Below are 20,529 nucleotides of genomic sequence, written 5' to 3'. Positions count from 1 at the left end.
GCACGTATTTCTTCTTCTCCTTGTTAAGTCTTTTTTTTCTATTCTACACGCTATTTCCAAAATGGTGGTGTAGTAGTAGTGTGCTGGTGGTGGTAATGATGTTTGTGCTGATTGACGTTTGTGAAGGTTGGCAACAATAAAAACTGTGTGGTAAAGAGAAAGAAAGAAAAACACAAGTTACATTAGCTGGGAATAATAAAGTAATACATATATATTACACAAAATCGAACACAAAAGGTAAGTTGTGGATTTTAAAAATATATTATTTAATATTTATACAGTCAATTGCCGTTTATTAACTTATTTGTATTTACTTTACCCTACAAAAAACTTATTCCGCCTTTCCAACGACAAACGCACACAAACGTAAAATAATCTCGTTTTCTCTTTTTGGCTGTTTGCTTTGACAGTTTGTTTTTCTTTAGTGTTTCATAGCCGTAAATACAACTCTGTGTACAGTGGAAACTAAATATAGTGCGTGTGTGTGTTTAAAGTAACCATTTAAAATGAGTGACGATTCTGATTACGAAGAAGAAGAATATTTAGTGTTTGCTGATTTTAAAAATCAAATCTTACCAAAAGAATTATCAGATGAAAATTCAGCCATAAAAATAATTGGAATTGAAACGAAGAATCCAGTGGCAGAAATAAATGGCAATATATTTAAAGGTTTGTATAATTAAATGTAAAATAATTGTTTTTTGGGTATGTTTACATTGTCATGATTAAATGCAGCACATGTTTTAATAAAACACAATCAAAAGAAATGCATATTCATGATGCAATAATAAGGTGATGTATCAAAACAAAAACCTTCTTTTGTCTCGATTATCTGTCAAATTTTTCCTTATAATATTTCAAAAATTTGGCAGCATTGCACATCGAATTCAAGTAAAATTGACCACTTTGACAGTTAATCAAGACATCAGCTGCTCTAAATGGACTACCAATTCATTGTGCCATGTGAATATTCAAAAATTAAGTATCGACGTAGAGCGTATAATTTAGTTGAATATTTCTAGGGCCTCTTATGTTAGATTTATTTTAACGCTGTTTTGTCAGATTGACAATTCCATTAATTATGCATCAAATAAATGACGTTTAATATAAAAGTCCACATAAAATATTTATTATATTTATAAGATTTGTTTTAGAGTAGCGATATAAGACGTATACGTAATGGAATTACAAAGTAAATAAAGACAAATTAAATTAAAATTAAATTGAGATCGAGTGGATTTAGTAGTCTAAACGTAGTCTAAATTGAGAAATATTAGAGTGTAATAGTACGTTTACATTTAACCGGATTTCGTTAACCCAGTGGGTTTCAATGTCAATTCCATTCCAAAAATAGTTTCTTGTAAACGACATGTTAGGCAGTTACAATACATTTACAGTCGAATTCGGATAAGTGAACGCCGGTTTATTGAAAAAATCGGTTAATTGAAACTAAAAATTTTAAATTAATATTTCGGATGAATTTTCAACACTTTACTTCGCTTAAAAGAAAAACCGCTTAATTGAAAATCAGAGAAAGTCTTTTTTATTGCAAAAACACAAATATATATTAAACGAACACGTTTTAAGAGAAAAAATATAATTTTTGTAAGGACGACGAAATTCATTAAAATTTGTATGTGCAATCCTAAATTAAATTACGATGTTTGTAATATATTTCTGTTCGATGTAAATCCACCATTAATCATGATAATGTGAACGTATACAATTTGAAGATTACATGGTTTCTATTCTAAAAACACACATTTCTTCTTCAATTAGGTACATACGACTTTGTTATGGGTACAGATGTATTTTTCGAAAAGGATAATGATGCTCCACCTGAAGATCCACTATTCGATGCTACTTGCCGTCAGAAGTACAAGATTTTTGGAATGACAAATAAAGTAATTAATTTCGAACGTATGTATGTTGAAAGTTTAAAAGAGACCGATCAACAAATGGCCGATGCTGAAACTGAAACAGCAACTGAGACGACAGCAGAAGAACCAAATATGAAATTAAATATAAATTATGATGAAGCTATTAAACAATTTCCAAATGTCAATGATCCGCAGTGGAAGGAGAAGGATCTATTTTGATATTATGAATGAATTTGTGAATAAAAGAATAGTACAAATAAATGTTGCCTAAATCTTCAGCTACTGTGGTGTGTTTTTATATGTTTTTCGCAAATGTTTTGAAAATTTCTGTTTAAGGGAGTAGTTTTTCGCTACTGTTCTGTTGCACAGCCTGCAAGAATCTTTAATTAATCAAAATGGTTTTCGATTTCCCATTATAAATTTTACAAGTTTTACCACCTTTTGAGTACGAGAATTTACTTTGAAAAATGCAACACTGTATTGGATTCTTAAACTACACGAATCTACTAAATTTTGTCCATATTTGGTCTGTTTCCGTACTGCAAGAATCTACTAGATTTTACAATTTTTTTTCGATATCATAAAGAAAAATACATTAACGAAGTAAAAAGTAGAAGATTCTTGCACTACGGGAACATACCAATTGTTATCGTTGTAAAAATTTAAATTCTTGCGGGTCAAAGAACAGGCATTACGTCACATGCTACAGCCTTTTTTTTTTGAAAATTTTCGATATTTTTACCATTTATAGAATATTCTACTCCTTGGTATTGTATCATGATAACAAGTTTCATTGCAACTGATATTTTAGTCTGTAGTAAAATAAATGTCATTCCACCTATGTAAGAGTTATGACACAATTACTTTATTTTTATTTACAGCATTTAAATCACAATGGAGGAAATACTTGGCCAGGCAATGTTACCACCATTATATTTTAAGAAATTCCTCTCAGATTATAAGAAAATGTTTCAAGGATCATATACGTTACCACCTGAAGATGTTGATTTACAAAAAATTTTAAATCTGAACGATGAACGTTTCAAAACAATCGAGGAAGAATGTTCATTGGAAAATTTAGAACATGAAGATGATGCTAGAATTGCCGAATTTATACCAGGATTTTCAGAGATAAAACGTGTGTTAAATTTAAATGCAGTGATAAAAGAAATAACCTTGAAATCATATACAACGGCCATGAAATGTAAACAACCGAGAAAATATACTAATCCGTTTAAGAGATGTCCAGAGTTATATTATAACTTTTGGGTGCCACTAAAAGATAATGTATCCAATTCCATTGATCTACAACCAGATCAAGAACTTAAAATTACTATACGCCTATATAGACCAGCACGTGTTACACACGCCGGTCGCACAATCGAACGTCCTGTTTTTTCACAAGAAGTTGAATGTCTGGGATCAAATTTGTTAAGCGAATTAAGAGACAAAATCTCTTGTACTTGCAATAATAAACGTTTCTTTGATATCAGTGAAAATCCCGAAGCACCTTTACCAACAAAAGAAACCGATCCAGGATATTTTTTTATAACTGATACATTTTATAATGACAAACGGAATCCCTTAAATGCCGATTACTCGGAAAATGTACGAAATTGGGCTAAAAAGGCAAAAGGTTTAAGCAGTTTAGATTTCAAAGTAGCACGAATGGAAGATACTCGCATGATTGATTTAACAGCAAGTATGGGATTTCCACAACTCTATCAACATCATGGCAATTGTGAACATGTTTTTGTCTTCTCGCAATTGGAAGTTATCACAAATCCGGCGAAACAGCTTCTCGAGCTGCATAATTATCCTCACATGAAGTCGGTGAATCGTTTTACAGCACGAGCATGTCAAATCTGTAGTAAAGTAAATTATGTATTTGTTGTGGAGGGCAGCAATCGTCTGCTAAATGATCCGGCATATTTATGCCGTAAATGTTTTATGTCATACTATTATATAGATGGTAAAAAAGTTGGAGAATTTCGCGCATATCGTTTAAATGACGATGAGACGCTTAATGCTGCGGATCGCACAGAAGAAAGTTACGTTTCGGAAACGAACACTGATGACGACAATGAGGATGAGGTGGAGGCAAATGCTATGGATAGTATATTGAATGATTCCGATGAAGCAGGAGATATGGAAAATGATGTAATCGTCAAAGAGGAAGTAGTAAAGTTAAAGGAAGAAAAATAATTTATAAAGGACACAAATTTTAATACATAATAAAAGTAGTAATAAAAATCTCGAAAATTTTCACAAAAATATTAATATTTTTTTATGCCATGTACAGACGAGCGTCGTTCGCTCTCTCATTCGTTGTTCGACCCTTAATTATAAAGTAATTACTTAGTTCCCCATACAAAAATGTCTGAAAAAATTGTTCAATTCGAATCACTCTCTGAATAACCAAGAAATTTATCCTTTAATTAGAGAATTAAGCAAATAAATCAACAGCCTGTTTTTGTATGCATTTTGTAAAAATATGCCATTTATTTTTGTTTTGAATTTATAAACATAATTAAAGGTTTGCCTGAAGGCTTTGGCTGTAATTTTGACAGCATGAAAATATTTATAAAATTTTCAAAAAATTGAAAATGATGAATAGTTTTTATATATGCAGCAGGAAGTACATTTTGTTTTCTACATAATGCATTTATTTTCCCTTGATTCTAATGAGCGTACAAAACAAGAAACAAATGTGGGGAAACTCAAATAAAAAATTCTCCAAATATGTATGTGACAATATGTGACATTTGAATATAGAAAATATAAAAATGTATTAAAAACAACAAAAATTTCAGAAAAAATGGAAAACATGAATGAAAAGTTAATAGCTATGGGTTCTGACTATATTCAGGAGAAAGAGAATAATTTTTTTCTATTTAAATTCATAGGTAATACACACAAATATGTTAAAAGGAGAAACAACAAATTTGAAAAATAAAAAAAAATGAATTAAGAATAGTGTTCTGAGAGCGAATAAGGTGAAAGTGAAAATGCGAAAAAATGCACTTCGAGTTCTGGTTCAGAATAACTTTAAAGCGGAGAGCGAACAAATTCACGGTGAATTAATGTCCAGTATAAGGCTGATCAAATTCATACTCGTTTTTGCACATTTCCATCGTCTCCACTATAAGTTTATAATAACTGTGTCTCTTTACTCGATATTTGGTAAACATTGTTGTCAAATACTACTGGATATTGTCTGTTTACTTTAAAGTAAATCTAAACGTAGCCTAAATTTCTAAGATTTAAAGTAAATCTAAACGTAGCCTAAATTTCTAAGATTTATCCAGCACGATGTATTTCAATCAGTCGTTAATTTTAAATTTTTGACCAAAGTTCAAAAATATTTTTTATTTTCCGAATTTCATTCTTTAAAACATAAATTTGAAGCATTTTTAGTGCAATTACGTGATATTTTGCAAAATATTACTTGATGTTGTATGTTTACATTTCTCAGTATTATAGCAAAAGAGAAAAACCCGGCTTACTTTCTAAAAAACTTACTGAGTAAATATTACTGCAAAAGTAACCAGACACAGCTAATAACATTTTCCAAACTATTGGCAGTGAATGCATGCATCGTTGCGTATGTGTAAACTGACATAATGCAGAAGAGAGTACTAGTTCACAAAATTCCAACTAGAGAATATTTCCAACGGAAAGGTTTAGCGCGTTCCCTCTAAAATATTATCCAAGGTTGTGTGTAATGCATTTAAAATTTACGGGCAATTCCGCTGTCTTCTATATTTTCTCCGCATTTTGAACGCATGGTGGACCTTATCATTAAACTGCGCAAGGCATATTTTGAACCTGAACAACGACTGACCTAGAATTGGTTCTGTTTGGTTCATTCCCCGGAATTCTTCCTTTTGAACTAGTTCGTTACTATACGAATCCTCCTCCATGGATTCCAGTTTGTGTTCCTTGTTTTCCTCCCAGAGCGTGTTCATACGCTTGGAAAAATATGAAAATGAATTCGAAACAATGCGTCATCTCTTCGAACTACCACCAAAGTTACAACGATATTGTGAGGATACCTCGTTGCAATGGATCAAGTTATTGGAACAAAATGAGGACACGGAATTTTCACTGAAAGATGACTCAGAACGTCTGGAGGAATCCCAAGAATTGAGGAAACAAGGAAATATATTTTTTAACGCTAAGAACAATAGAAACATTCTGGGAGCATGTCGTCTCTACAATGATGCCATATTTGCGGCTCTCGATTGTAAAGGTTGTGAAGAAATAGCTTTAGGATTTGCAAATAGGGCAATGGCATTACAGGCATTTGGCTATTATGGGCAGGCTTATGATGACTGTGTTTGTGCTCTTAAGATGGGCTATCCGACGGCAATGCGCCATAAGATAATAATGCGACAAGCTTACTGTTCGGTAAAGCTAAATGATGCCGAGGCGTTAAAGAGACACCTTTTGGAATTGGAGGGGATGTCGTTAAATGACAGCTTCCAAAAGCAGTTCAAAGAATTTCAAGAATCTCTACAGAAATTGGAAGGTGCTGATGAGAAAGAGTCGCCAAAGGTGGAGCAGGAGGAAACAAAGTCAACCAGAGATTCACAGGAAATGTAAGTAGAGTACGATAGTTATGCTTTTGAAAGATATTCAAACGTATTTTTTTATAATTACAGCATTGATACCGGCACCGATTTAGGACGCATTATGAAAGCCAAAAAGTTTATACCAAAGGATCAGCTTATCTTTCGCGAAAGAGCTCCGGCATTTACCCCAGTGGGTGATGGACGGCGGATTTGTCATCAGTGTGCCATAACTGGTTTTATACCCTATCCCTGTTTCAATTGCCGTGGACGTGTTGTCTACTGCTCCCTCAAATGCCAAAACGAACATGAAAATATTCATAGATATGAATGCGCTGGATATCGCTTTCAATTATTTGCCAATGCTGGTATTGCTCATTTAGCTTTAAGAACGATTTTGGACGATGGCCTATTTACCATTGTTGACGAATTGAAAAGCAAAACAACTGATGCCGAAATATGGCAATCACTGACAAAAGGTGGAGATATTTATGAAAATAGTCTTAAGCTCTATGCTGAATCTTTGCGGATGATTTCCAATTTGGATATTATGACCATTATGGATATTAAGTGGTGAGTTTAAATAAAGAACTAATCATTATTTAGGATATTACAAATCCTGCCAAGAATAATTAAAACAAATTACTAATTGAATATGTTTTTTTTTTATTCAAGGTTCGCATTGATCTCCTATCTCTTGGTTGTATATTTAAAACATTATACGAAATTTTTTGATGAACTAAAGGAACATAACTCCAAATGCAATTGGGAGCTGTTGGTGGGTACGCTGATTCTACGACATGTCGGCCAATTAATATCAAATGCCCATATGTTAACGACAATTATTTCCAAGCCCTTATATTTTACAAAAACCGAATTTTATTTACTTAACGATCGCATATGGCTGAAACCGGGCCATTTGAAACGTGGCTATTTGCACACCTTCAGCAACTATGAAGATGTTGCTGCAATTAATTTACCCTATTTGAGTATTTGCAATCATTCCTGTGTCCAATCATTTCAACCGAAATTTTCCGGTCGCTATATTAGTACATTTGCTCTGCGTGATTTAAGGCCAGGTGATGAAATTACAAATTGCTATGATTTGGACTATCGCAAGGTGAAGCGTGAAGCCAGACAGCAGCGTTTGAAATCTACCTATAATTTTGATTGTAAATGTGAAAATTGTTCGCAGCCAAATGAAGATGCTGATTTTGTAAGTACTAAAAAATGAAAATATTTATAAAAAATATATATATTAAAGTAAAATTGTGTTCAAATTACAGAATCAATATCATCGCTACCGTTGTGATAATAAAGACTGTCGTGAAATATTTATTCCTATTATTCCCCAAAGACGTTCATTGAATTGGTGGCAGAATACCGATGAGGGTTCGGTAAATGATATAACAATATTTTGTACAAAATGTGGTTGTGAACAACGTCTCGATTGGTATCATGAGATAAAAGGTTTATTGGATAAAGTACGTCAGAGTGGGACCAGACGCCGTCTGTATCAAATATTTAAATCTCTAGAAAATACGTTCATCGGACTTAATGATGTTCGTGTGTATGTGGCATTAAAGTTTTGTGCCGAATGGTTTAAATTACCATATTGTAAGAATTACCACTTTCCTTCCCAATTCTTCTAAGCAATTGAAAATAATCTTCCTTTGTATAATTTTTGCGTTTCAGTTGGTGTACCATTGCATGATCAGGACTATACAGAATTAATCGATATGACAAAATATCTACTGGCATGCACCAAACATCAATCATCGGTTAATTCGATTGAATATGTGGCCGAAATGATATATTTATGGGATATGGCTGCTATGGGAAAATACAAGTTGACCGCAACTGAAAAAGAAGAAACATTATTTGCTCTAAGCATTATATCGGATCAAACTAAAGAAATATTTCTTAATTATTATAATGATTATATCAAAAAAGATGATATATAATAATCTCAATTGTTGTTGTGTTATTACTGCATGTGATGCTATTAAATCTTAATATTGTTTTTTTTTTTCTTCTCTAGACAAAAATATAAAAATAATAATACTATGTATTAATTAGTATGATATAATCTTAACGTAATATCTTCTGCTTTTCTTACTTCATAAATTAATAAAAATTAGAAAATATTGCTCTTTAATTTGCTGTCTTCTTTAAAAGGGAAATTAAAAATCGTTCATGGTGTCTTTCAAAAAGAGAACTTTCTCTGCAAGAGGAAAAATTATTTTTAAAAATAAGAATTTATAACAAGTTTTTTTTTCAAAAATTTTCATGGGCGAATTTTGAAATATTTTCAACATTTTTCATAGGGTGGATATTAATAAAAATATTTTTAAGAATAAAATATGGACATATTTTTTCAGTTTTTAAGAAGTGCGTTTTTTTTTTGTAGCAATATTTTTTTCGGTTTATATAATGTAAATTTTTAAGGCTTGGATTTTTAAAAGAAATATTTTCATGTAAAAATTTAAAATTTTTCAAGTAGTGGATTTTTATAAAAAAAAACTAAAAAATTTTAAGACTTAAAACGTTTTTAGATCGTCGATTTTTCCTGTTGATATTTATAGTTGACCTGACAAATTGTTAATGTTTTGATGATGTTTCGGCTAAAGGTCAATGAAAAACTTTTGTTTTTGTTTTATTTTGTTTTTATTCTTCCAATATTTCGATTGTCATCGACAATCATCATCAGGGATAAAGTTTTTTAATTTGTAAAGGAAAAGCGTCTACTTAAATTAAACGTCAAAGTCAAACTGATTTTTATAAAAATAATTTTTAAAATATATCAAGGCGTCGATTTTTTCCTTTAACATGTTTTTTTATTTTCAAAACGTCGATTTTTATAAAATATATTTTCAAAAGAAAATCAAGGCGTGAATTTTTATAAAAATAAAAAATAAAGTCGGATCTTTATACAAATATATTGTGCTACGCGTGAATTTTATAAAAATTTCAAAGCATGCGTTCTTAGAAAAACATTTTTCACAATATTTAGACCTGAATATTTACAAAAAAAAAAAAAAAACATTTTCAGTCCTGAAATCTACTAGATTTTACTATTTTCTTCGATATAATCAAGGAAAATTCGTTATCGTAGTAAAATGTAGTAGATTTTAACAGTACGTGAACAGACCATTTATAAACAATTGTTTTCATAATTTTTTAAGGGCGGAATTTCGTATGTCCTCTGCATTAACCAATTAAAAATGTTGTAAGCATTGAGTGGTCTTTTTTCCGGTGATCTTGGATTGTATCGAGCTATTTATTTGGCTCTCACAGAAGAGCTCCTATTTGCCTAAGTGGAACAAATACCACAATACCAAACATTTTATTTGGCTTAGGACTAAGTAAGGATACCTTTTTCCTTATAAACTTTTACCTCTTTTGATGCATAAAAAGAAAAACAACAGTTTAATGTGATTTATCCGTTGGATTTTATAGCATTTATTTAATATTTTTCTTTAATAATAGAACTGCTGTTGTTGTAGTCGTTTTTTTTTTTATAATTATTATTATACTGCTGTATATGGGGGGTATTGTATGTAAAGGTGTATGTGTGTGTAGTATGAATGTTAATTTATTTTGTAAAAAATTGCAAAGAAATAAAAATACTTATTTATTAACAATTGAATAGGCGGCATCAAGAAATTCAATAGTTTTTAATTTTGTTGGTAAATGCCTGCAGATATGTAAAAACACTTGCGTATACAAATAATGAAATTCCTTTGGAAATTATTGTTTACATATTTTTTTGGAAATTGAGAGAAAATAATAGTATTTTATTTTTTTCAGAAATATAAAGTAGGACTCTTTGAGCTTCTACTTTTGTATAAAATGGCGGCTACTCAATAAAACAAAAATAAGAAAAAACTAGAAATATATAAGGGAAGTAAAATATATTTTTGCAACTAAAATATAACAGAATAAAAATTAAAAAAAGAAAGAAGAACGCATTGTGTGTTTACTTTTTTTTATTATTTTGTAATCCTTATGCTATTTAATGTCCTTGCTTGCTTGCATTTTGTTTAGTAAGATTTTAGACTGTCTTAATTGGTATGAAAATAACTGCCTGTTTTTGTAAAATTCAAAACGAACGAATTCGAGTGACTTACGACCAAACCTTTGTTTATGTAAACAAATATTTTTTGATTCAAAACAAAAATAAATGACATATTTTTCAAAACCAAGGAGTTTGGTCGTAAGTCACTCGAATTCGTTCGTTTAGAATTTTACAAAAACAGGCTGTAAGTTCAAAAAACTGTGTGTGTTTTCATTGTATTTTTTGTTTTGTTGGGGTTTTTATTATCTTGGATGTATATTGGTTGTGTTATAAATTTATCTTATAAACTTAAAACCTAACGTGGGAAACGTTTATGTATGTGTGTGTTTGTATTTAAGGGGAATCGGGGGAGGGGGTTTGTGTCTAGAATATTTCTGAACAACAACTTAAAAATAAAAAAGTCATTATTAAGACTTTCCATTTTTTAATTATTATTAATGTTTGCCTTTTCTTCTGTTGCATTTATTATCTTGGATGTGTGTGTTGGTTGTGTTATAAAAAATTCTTATAAACATAAAACCTAACGTGGGAAACGTTCATCTGTGTGTGTAAAGGAGGAGGCTAGGATTTCCAAACAACTTAAAAATAAAAAAGTCAAAATCATCATTGACTTTGTTCATTTATTACTTTTGCCTGATGTTTGTTTGTTTTTGCTTTTTGTTTTGTTTTGTTTTTTTTTTTCATTGCAGTAATATTATGTATGATGAAGTTATAGGTAGTAAAAATATGAGGGGGTGGTTAATGAAGTTTACATATGTATGCGTTTTGTTGTTGTTTTTTTAAGGGGAGTTGGAGGTGGTATTTTTTTATAGTTCTAAAAGAAATACTTTACGTTGAGGATACCACATTCGATGAAGATGCAACTTCATTGTTATTTGTGGCGTCGCCGCTACCCTCATCCGGTGTATCGGCAGCATTACTTGACGACGATGTGGTAGTAGTAGTTGTTATGCTAGAGGATGTTTGTGTAACATTGCCATCTTCTTTATTGTTATCAGTCTTCAAACGTTTGGTTTTATTCTCAGCTTCATTGGAATCATCTGTGGTGGGTGATGCAGAACGTTTTTGCGCCTTTTGTTCCGGCGATGTGGAAGATTCGACCTCATTTTGCCGTTCCAATAGCAGAACATCTTCGGTTTCTTTGGGATCAATTTTCGTGGGTAAATCCAAAATTTTCGGTTTAAAGCGTACAATGACGGCGGTCATATTATCGCAACCGGTACCATCGCCCATGGTGTCTGGTGCCAAACAAGCATCAAATAGTTCTTCGCAAATTTCCGACATTTTCTTGTTTTCATCGCCAAGGCGAAGACGTACAAAATTGACAACCTCCTCGCTGGTCATAAAATTCCATATGCCATCACAGGCCAGAACCATGAATTCATCTTCCGGTGATATAATTAATTTCTTTATATCGGGTAATGCAGAAATCATTTGTTCCTCGGCGGGCAAATCGGCATTCTAAAATGTGGACCCAATATTTCAATATTCTTTCAGTAACAATTCAAAATTGTAATTGTCTTACCATTTTATAGGCATGATCACCCAATGCTCGGGACAAGTTAAGGCCACCATTAACACGGCCATCCAAAGTAACTCTGCCACCAGCCTTTACAATACGTGCCGATTCTTCGTCGTCTTCGGGTTTGTGATCCAAACTCATTTCGATGGCTTTGCCATTGCGACAGACAACACAACGGGAATCACCAGCATTGGCCACGTATAAATCGCGACCATGCAATAAACCAACCACAGCAGTACAACCACTGTCTTTGCCCGGTTCTTCAATCATATTGTCACAGAATTGTTCATTGGCCAAATGGGATTCTTCGTCCATGTCATCGTCAGCATCCTCATCTTCATCATCGACCTCATCGTCATCATCGTAATCGGCATCTTCATCCTCTGTGGTATCTTCTTCACCCAAATCTTCTTCCGACGAGTATTCCAAAGTTTGACGGGCATTGCTTTCATTGGCTGTAACGAAAAAAATGTATTATTACAAGGAATAGATAATAAAATTTAAATACAAACATGTCATACCATCTAACTCCTCCTCGTCCTCCTCATCGGAATTATCTGAGAATGTTGAATTTTTCTTTTCCTTTTGCTCTTTGCTAGTTGAGCTTATATCCGATGATGCATTGTTTGCTTCTTTTTTGCTGGGCGATGACACTGCATTCGAAGATGATTCCACATTACCATTTTGTTTAGTGGTAGTATTGCTGCTGCTACTAGTGCTATCCGAAGAGCCCGAAACAACTTCATTCACTGCCTTGACTGCAGTTGATTTTGTTTCCGTAGAGGAGACACTGCCATTTTGTTCAGTTTCCTTGACAGCAGATGAATCGGGCAATTCTGTAGCATTTCCATTCGATGATTTTGTTGATGAAGGACCTGCGGTAGCGGCAGCTTCAGTTTCATCACTGGCACTGTTTGTTTTGTTTGTACTGTTGCTGCTGCTACTGCTGCTGCTGCTAACAGTTGCATCTCCCTCAGATTTAATTTTGTCGACAGTCGATAATGCTGCTTTTGAAGTACTGGGTCCTTCACCTTTAAAGAGAACCAAGAAAAACAAACATTGATATGATGTCGAAAAAAGAAGATTTTGGAAAATATTGCCCCCCTATATAAATCTCACGCATATTTTAAAGAATTCATAACCGATTTTCCCCACTTTGGAAATCATATTGAAGTCAATAGATAGACGATGACTAAATGAATGTCAGTCATCGTCTAATCTATTGACTTCAATATGATTTCCAAAGTATGGTAAATCGGCTATGAATTCTTTAAAATAGGCTTGAGATTTATATAGGGTAATATCGAAAAATGTGACTATATTGGACATTTTCCACAACATAACGGCAAGACGTCAAAAGTCAGGCAGAAAGCAGCCGTTGCAATTACTTTGAATAAATTCTGGCTGTTGATTTTCTTAAACATTTGAAAGAAAATTGCCAGTTTTCCTTTGAAAACTACGGACATGATTAAGTTACTCACCTCGCAAAGCTTCTAATGCCGCCTTGGATGTTGATGATCCCTCTGGCTTTGACTCTGGATCCAATACAGCTTTATTTGTAGCATCAGCAATAATGGCTGCAGCTCTCCTACCCCGTAAATATGGTGATTGCAATTTCGAATCATTACTGCCCATATTTCCATCGACATTAAATGGAACTCCATTTTTCGTAAATACGGGATGACCCGTATATTTTTCCATTACTTGATTTAATGGTAAATTACCATCTTCAACTAAGTCCACCAGATTTTCATCTTCATCATCATCCAAAGCATCGCTATCATCACCATCGGTATTATTCTTCTCACTGGCTAGCACTTTAAGAATTTCAATGACGGCTGGCTCCAACAGGGTTTGATCGAAACCCAAGAAGGCATCTTTTAGGGCCTGTTCAAAATTACCATTTTTATAGGCTTCCAATTCTTTCAGAAATGTTGGTAATTTATCGGCACAGTATGTTGAGACCTCAGCACCGCCATGGCCGTCATATACAGCAAAAAATGCTGTATTCTTATCAAAATCCAAAATGGCATTGTGAGCATCCTGAAAGAAACAAAAAAACACATTTTTATAATTTATAAATCTTGAGGGTAACCCCACTAGATCCCCTGAAACCCAATTTTTCTAAAAAATCTCATAATTTTTTTTAATTCTTAGTTTTTTTAAGGACTCAATTCCACTCACCTCTTGACTATTGCGCCATCCTTGCATTGAACTGGCACCCACAATTAAAAATTCATTTAATTCATCTGTGGAGAATTTGTCCGTTTTAGGCTGTGAAAGGTAAGCTCCCATTGTTTTTTGTTTTGATTTTTGCCGTCGTCTTCACTGTAATACTTTCAATGTACACCGACAGACACCACCACCCTGCTGCACACACTCGTGATGCGGTATCGTAAACCCCACCAGAAAAGAAAAATAAAAACCGCACACAAGCCGGTCAAAAATCGATTCTCTGAATTCCCCGCTTTGCTTCTTTCCACTGTTTGCCAACGCCGCTGCTGCTTGTTTTTGTGTATCTTTTGAAAGACTGTAGGGCGATGCGGCGCGTAATAATTGACAATCTAGGCAAAATTTACAGAAAATCCGAATGGAAAAACTTTTTCTTTCCTCTTAAACGGTTTCACGTGTTTCGTTTAATCGGAAGCTATATGCATTTATTTGACAAAATTTTGCCTAAAAATTTTCTCGTAAATTTCTTTCCGATTCTGTTTTGCTGCCTTTCCTCCTCCTGCTTCAATCAAAATTTGCTTTGCTTTTTTTTTTGCTGTACACGCACGATACGACGCCTGTTTTTTATTTTTCTTTTCCTAATGGACACAAGATCTTTGACCTTTCTTAAATTTATCTTTTTCCTTATAGTCCGGTGTTGTTTGTTGTAACTATTTCACAGAAATCTTCAATGAAAACCTTGGGTTTTCCTCAAATGTTTATAATTTCCAAAATTTTTCCTTATAGTTATTGCAGAAATGTTGCAAAATTTGCCGTTCCGCTAAAATTTTTTCCCACGTTTAACACCAAACCAACAACGAAAGATGGGAAAAGTGGCAAACAAGTAACCATATGTCATGTATGTATCGAGTACCGAGTAGTCGAAATGTTGGCAGTGTTGTAGTTATGTGGCTCGGCGATATGTCAAATATGAGAAACAGTGACGACCGGCAGAAATACATTTACATGGACCAAAGTATTGGAGATATGTCAAATATGACAACAGTGGCAGACAGAAATACATACATGCAAGGAACAAAGCCTAATACGTTTAAATCAATATTTTATATTGTTACGTTCTTGGATTTTACTTAATCCCGTGTAGACGTTGTTGTTGTATGTGTTGTATGTGTTTGTTGCATTTGTAGATAGTTCGTAATCTAGGTGTTACCAGATCGTCTAGAAACTTCTGTAGCGACAGGCGAGGCTCATATAAATAGGGGAAATGGAAAGGCAGTTAGGCAGTTGTGAATCAGATCGCGAATTGAAACCGTCAAGTAACGTAAAGCTGTAAAGTAACGTGCAAAGTAAAGTGTGTCAATAAACTCATTGTAATAATCGTAATCAGAAAGAACCCGCGTTTCATTTAGTACGAACTGTGCAGGGAAATAAAACAACGTCTACACGGGATTAAGTAAAATCCAAGAACGTAACAATATAAAATATTGATTTAAACGTATTAGACTTTGGATGTGGAATCATGAATGGCCGATCTATAAGCCAGTAAAAACTTTGGAATATGCTCATCCCAGTCTCGTTGGCCACTGTCCACCACTTTCCGTAGATGTTCTTCCAGGGTACGATTGAATCTTTCCACCATGCCATCTGATTGTGGATGTAGAGGCGTCGTTCTGGTTTTCTTGATTCCGTAGGAGTCACACATTTCCTTGAAGATCGCTGATTCAAAGTTCCTACCTTGATAGGAATGAACCTCAGATGGAACACCATAGCGACAAATCCAATTTTTGCTGAACACATCCACAATTGTCCTGGCTTCTTGATTTGGAATAGCATAAACCTCTGGCCATTTGCTGAAGTAATCCATGACCACTAAGACATACCGGTTTCCAGAGTCGCTTGTTGGGAACGGTCCAGCTACATCCATTGCGATTCTTTCAAAAGGGGCTCCTGAATTATGCTGCTGCATGTAGCCTCGACTCTTCCGTGTTGGACCTTTAGCTCTTATGTACCTTTCACAATTGGCGATCCAGTCGGCAATGGATTTTTGACAGCCGACCCAGTAGAATCTCTGCTTTACCTTTTCAGCGGTTTTTGCTATGCCAAGATGTCCTCCGCTTGGCCCATCGTGAAACTCCGACAAGACATCTCTTATTTTGGAGTCTGGGACGACGATCAAGTTCCGGTGAGATTTACCGTCCTCACTTTCCCATTTACGATATAGGCAACCATCTATTATAAGTAGACTGTCCCACTGGGCCCAATAGGATTTTAAAAGAGGGCTTTCGGAGGTAATTTCTTTGCGACTAGGTCGCCTGCCCGTTTCTATGACCGAAATTATTTTGCCCAGAATGGGATCACTTCGTTGTTCCGTCGACCAATCTTCACCCGACTCAAACTGCAATAGTCGGACATCAACGATATTCTCTTTATTCTCAGCTTTTGAGCAATGCCTGCATTCTACCTTGCATGGACGACGAGACAGGGCATCAGCATTACCGTGTTTTCCGCCTTTTCTGTGCTCGATTCTGAAATCATAACTCTGGAGCCTCTCGATCCAACGGGCTAGTTGACCTTCCGGATTCTTAAACTGCAGCAACCATTGGAGAGCAGCGTGGTCGGTCCTCAGCAGGAAATGCTGACCATATAGGTATTTGTGGTAGTGTTTAACGCTCTCAAGGACAGCAAGCAGCTTTCTCCTCGTCACACAGTAATTCCTCTCAGGCTTCGACAATGTCCGGCTGTAGTACCCGATGACTCTTTCCTGTCCGTCGATTTCCTGGGAAAGGACGCCACCGATGCCGCACGCACTTGCGTCTGTGTCCAAAGCAAACTTTCCGCCAGGTATAGGATATGCCAAAATGGGGGCTCTGCATAGCAGGTCTTTGAGCTTTCTGAATGCCTCTTCTTGGTCGTTGCCCCACTGAAACCTCTGGCCTTTTTGCGTCAAGCGGTGTAGACAGGCGGCGATGTTGGCAAAATTTGGGACAAATCGACGGTAGTAGGTGCAGAGACCCAGAAAGCTCATGGAGATTTCGGGGCTGCGGCCAATCTCTGACGGCTTGAATTTTCTCCTTATCCGTCGATATGCCCTCCGGCGTCACGTGGTGCCCCAGGAACTTCACCTCTCGTTGGAAGAGACTGCACTTCTTCGGGTTTAACTTGAGGCCTGAAGACGAAAGCTGCTGTAGAACATCCCTTAAGTTCTTGATGTGTTCGTCGTAGTTGCGTCCCATGACTATGATGTCATCCAGGTATATGAGGCATGACTTCCACTGCAGCCCTTTTAACACACGCTCCATCAGCCTTTCAAATGTAGCCGGGGCGTTGCAGAGTCCGAATGGCATGACATTGAACTGCCAGAGACCCCCATTAACGCCAAACGCTGTTTTCTCTTTATCGTTCTCGGCGATCTCTACTTGTCAGTACCCACTCTGCAGGTCGAGGGTGGAGAACCATGACGTCCCGGCTAATGTGTCCAATGTGTCGTCGATTCTTGGGAGCGGATAGCTGTCTTTCTTGGTGACATCATTCAACTTTCTGTAGTCCACACAAAATCGGGTGCTTCCGTCTTTTTTCTTGACCAAGACCACTGGGGAGCACCATGGACTTGACGATGGTTCTATTACACCACTCTTTTCCATTTCACTTATCAGCTTCTGGACCTCGTCTCTTTTTGCTAGGGGAACACTTCTTGGAGGCTGTTTAATGGGTCTCGCGTCTGCTGTATGGGTTTCATGCTTCACCACTGATGTTCTTCCTTGGTGCTCTTTTGTCAACGCAAAGGTAGCGGCATATTTCCATAACAGCTGCTTAGCCTTGTTCCTCTGGGAAGGTGATAATTGGTGTGTCCACTCTTTTATGTAGCCGTCGAGGTGCTTCTTCTCCATGGCTGCTGGCTTTTCGGTGCTAGTTTCCAAATTAATTACAGCTTCAGCTGGTGTGCATTGTCCAACATCGGAAAATTGGCAAATTTGCTCTTGCTTGTTTGACAGGTTCAAAACTCTAACAGGAATCAATCCGTCCTTGTTGCTTTTCACCAGGGCATTCGCTATTAGGATGTTACTGTTTATGTTTTCTACTGGTTCCACCACCCACAACTTCTCGGCTCCACAATCTCCATTCATTGGTACCCATATTATTGCTTCGGCACAGGGAGGTATTATCTCTGGATGGTCCGTAGTCAGAAGTCTAATGGGTGTACTTTCATCGTAGCCCACGTTTAACGGAATTTCGACGTTAGACCAGGTCATCACACGTTCTTTCATATCCAGATTGATACCAAAGGCAATCATAAAATCTGCGCCTATTATCACTTCGTCTACGATATCGGCAACTATAAACTCGTAATTCTCCGATTTATTGGCAATAGTTAGTCTCAGGGTAATCTTGCCGTTTACTGTCGCGGGCTCCCCCGTTGCTGTGCGCAGTCTGACTCCATTAAGATGCGTTATTTTTCCCTTTACCAGATCTGATCTTATGATGGACTTTGATGCGCCAGTATCTAACGTCAGAACCCGCTTGTCACCATTGATGTACCCAGTTGTTGTTAGGTTGTGACTTTTCTGTTGTACTATTGCTATGGAGATTGTGGGGCCATCGTCGATGGGAGCCAGTTCATGCCCCGCTGGACTGGCTCGATTTAGTTTCACGGTGACTCATTGGTGGATTGTTGAGCCATTCTTCTACCATCTTTCGTTGGAGGTGGTGACGATGACCTGGATCGCTTGCGCTTAGCTCTGCATTCGCGCGCAATATGACCTGCTTTATCGCAGTTGTAGCATCTAACCCTGGGCTTAGTCGTCCCTACTAACTTTGTTTCTTCTATTACCCGCCTCACGGCGTCCTCGATCGAGTTAACGAGAGATTTGTGTTCGCTACATTCGGTCTCCAGTTGGCGAATCTTGTGGGTCTGGGGCTTAACAATTATTCTTGCCGTCTCTTGGGCAAGGGCAAACGACACGGTTTCGGCAAATGACGATTTTGGTGACGCATATGTTGCACATTTAATCTCAGGGTCACGTATGCCATTCACAAAGGTTTCGATTTTCATACGGTCCACCAATGGGTGATTCTCTCCTGGATACGCCATTAGCACCAAACGTTCCACCTCAGCTGCAAAGTCTTGTAACGTCTCGTTCGCCCTCTGTACTCTTCCCCTTAATTCCATAAGGTAGATGTTTTGTTTATATTCGCCACCGTACTTACGTTCCAGTGCAGCAATAACATCTTCATAGTTGTTCCTAGAAGCGACAGGAATACTCTGTATAACATCAGCAGCCCTTCAATGTCAGAAGTAGTGCAACCGCTTTGTCGCTGTCGTTCCACGAATTTCTAGAAGCCACTGTCTCGAACTGTAACTTGAAAACATTGAATGACGTAGAGCCGTCGAATACAGGAGGTTTGATTTTTAGCGTGTTATCAGGAACTCGCACCGGACCACCTTTGATTTCCAGTTCCGACATTTTCTTCTCCTGATTCGTAAACCTGTGGTCGTGGGCCAGAAATTTCTCATCCACAGACAGAATCTTCTCGTCGACCGACTGCACTTTCTTATCCAACTCTTTAATTTGGACCTCCACGGTTTCCACTCTCCTTCCAATAACTTCTGTAATTTTCTCGAGTTTCTCGTTCATTATTCTCGAATTTTCGTCAAACATTCTACAATTCTCCGCCTTGAGTTCATCTAACTTCCTGGAATTCTCTTCGAACATTCGTCTCGAGTTTTCTTCTGACTTCCTGGAATTCTCTTCGAACATTCGTCTCGTGTTTCTGGAATTCTCTTCGAATATTTTAGCCAGCATTTCTCTGAAATCGTCACCCCTGGCAGCTACTGACGAGACTTCCCCACCGTTGGATTCGCCCATTTCCGATAAATCCACTTCATCCTTACTGTCAAACTCATATGTATCGATGTTCATACCACGGCGCTCGAACTCATCCAACAGACGTTTTTGGAGTTCAGCCTTGTTGCCAGTAGAGGACAATTCCAATTTATTCAGCTCCTTCTTCAAGTCTTCCACTCGTAGATCCTTAAACTTCATCGTAGTACTATCGTAATCTCACTTCCGACACCAATTGTTACGTTCTTGGATTTTACTTAATCCCGTGTAGACGTTGTTTTATTTCCCAGCACAGTTCGTACTAAATGAAACGCGGGTTCTTTCTGATTACGATTATTACAATGAGTTTATTGACACACTTTATTTTGCACGTTACTTTACAGCTTTACGTTACTTGACGGTTTCAATTCGCGATCTGATTCACAACTGCCTAACTGCCTTTCCATTTCCCCTATTTATATGAGCC

General features: G+C 36.1%; 4 protein-coding genes across 4 annotated transcripts; 3 read left to right on the top strand and 1 right to left on the bottom strand.

The window, feature by feature from the left end:
- The first annotated feature begins 506 nt into the window (after positions 1-506).
- On the top strand, positions 507-2,099 carry LOC133337485 (uncharacterized). The gene is made up of 2 exons (XM_061545706.1): positions 507-669; positions 1,780-2,099. Exons 1-2 carry the CDS (start codon positions 507-509, stop codon positions 2,097-2,099), a joined length of 483 nt encoding a protein of 160 aa, XP_061401690.1.
- A 675-nt stretch (positions 2,100-2,774) lies between these two features.
- On the top strand, positions 2,775-4,085 carry LOC133337480 (snRNA-activating protein complex subunit 3). The gene has a single exon (XM_061545699.1). The coding sequence runs from the start codon at positions 2,775-2,777 to the stop codon at positions 4,083-4,085; it is 1,311 nt and encodes a 436-aa protein (XP_061401683.1).
- Positions 4,086-5,801: 1,716 nt separating this feature from the next.
- Positions 5,802-8,415, top strand: LOC133337478 (SET and MYND domain-containing protein 4). Its single transcript, XM_061545698.1, has 5 exons — positions 5,802-6,481; positions 6,545-7,024; positions 7,127-7,667; positions 7,738-8,068; positions 8,147-8,415. Exons 1-5 carry the CDS (start codon positions 5,802-5,804, stop codon positions 8,413-8,415), a joined length of 2,301 nt encoding a protein of 766 aa, XP_061401682.1.
- Positions 8,416-11,357: 2,942 nt separating this feature from the next.
- LOC133337477 (probable protein phosphatase CG10417) lies at positions 11,358-14,396 on the bottom strand. Its single transcript, XM_061545697.1, has 6 exons — positions 14,236-14,396; positions 13,533-14,094; positions 12,996-13,082; positions 12,573-12,941; positions 12,055-12,506; positions 11,358-11,990 (listed from the first exon to the last, which is right to left on the bottom strand). The coding sequence occupies exons 1-6, from the start codon at positions 14,344-14,346 to the stop codon at positions 11,358-11,360; spliced, it is 2,214 nt and encodes a 737-aa protein (XP_061401681.1). The 5' UTR covers positions 14,347-14,396.
- Positions 14,397-20,529: the final 6,133 nt, after the last annotated feature.

Source organism: Musca vetustissima, unplaced genomic scaffold, assembly GCF_032173495.1.
Source record: "Musca vetustissima isolate MV318-11 ecotype Yass unplaced genomic scaffold, APGP_CSIRO_Mvet_v1 utg5354, whole genome shotgun sequence".
Lineage (NCBI taxonomy): Eukaryota > Metazoa > Arthropoda > Insecta > Diptera > Muscidae > Musca > Musca vetustissima.
Note: the sequence above shows the minus strand (reverse complement) of the source record. Positions and strands in the feature narration are given on the sequence as shown.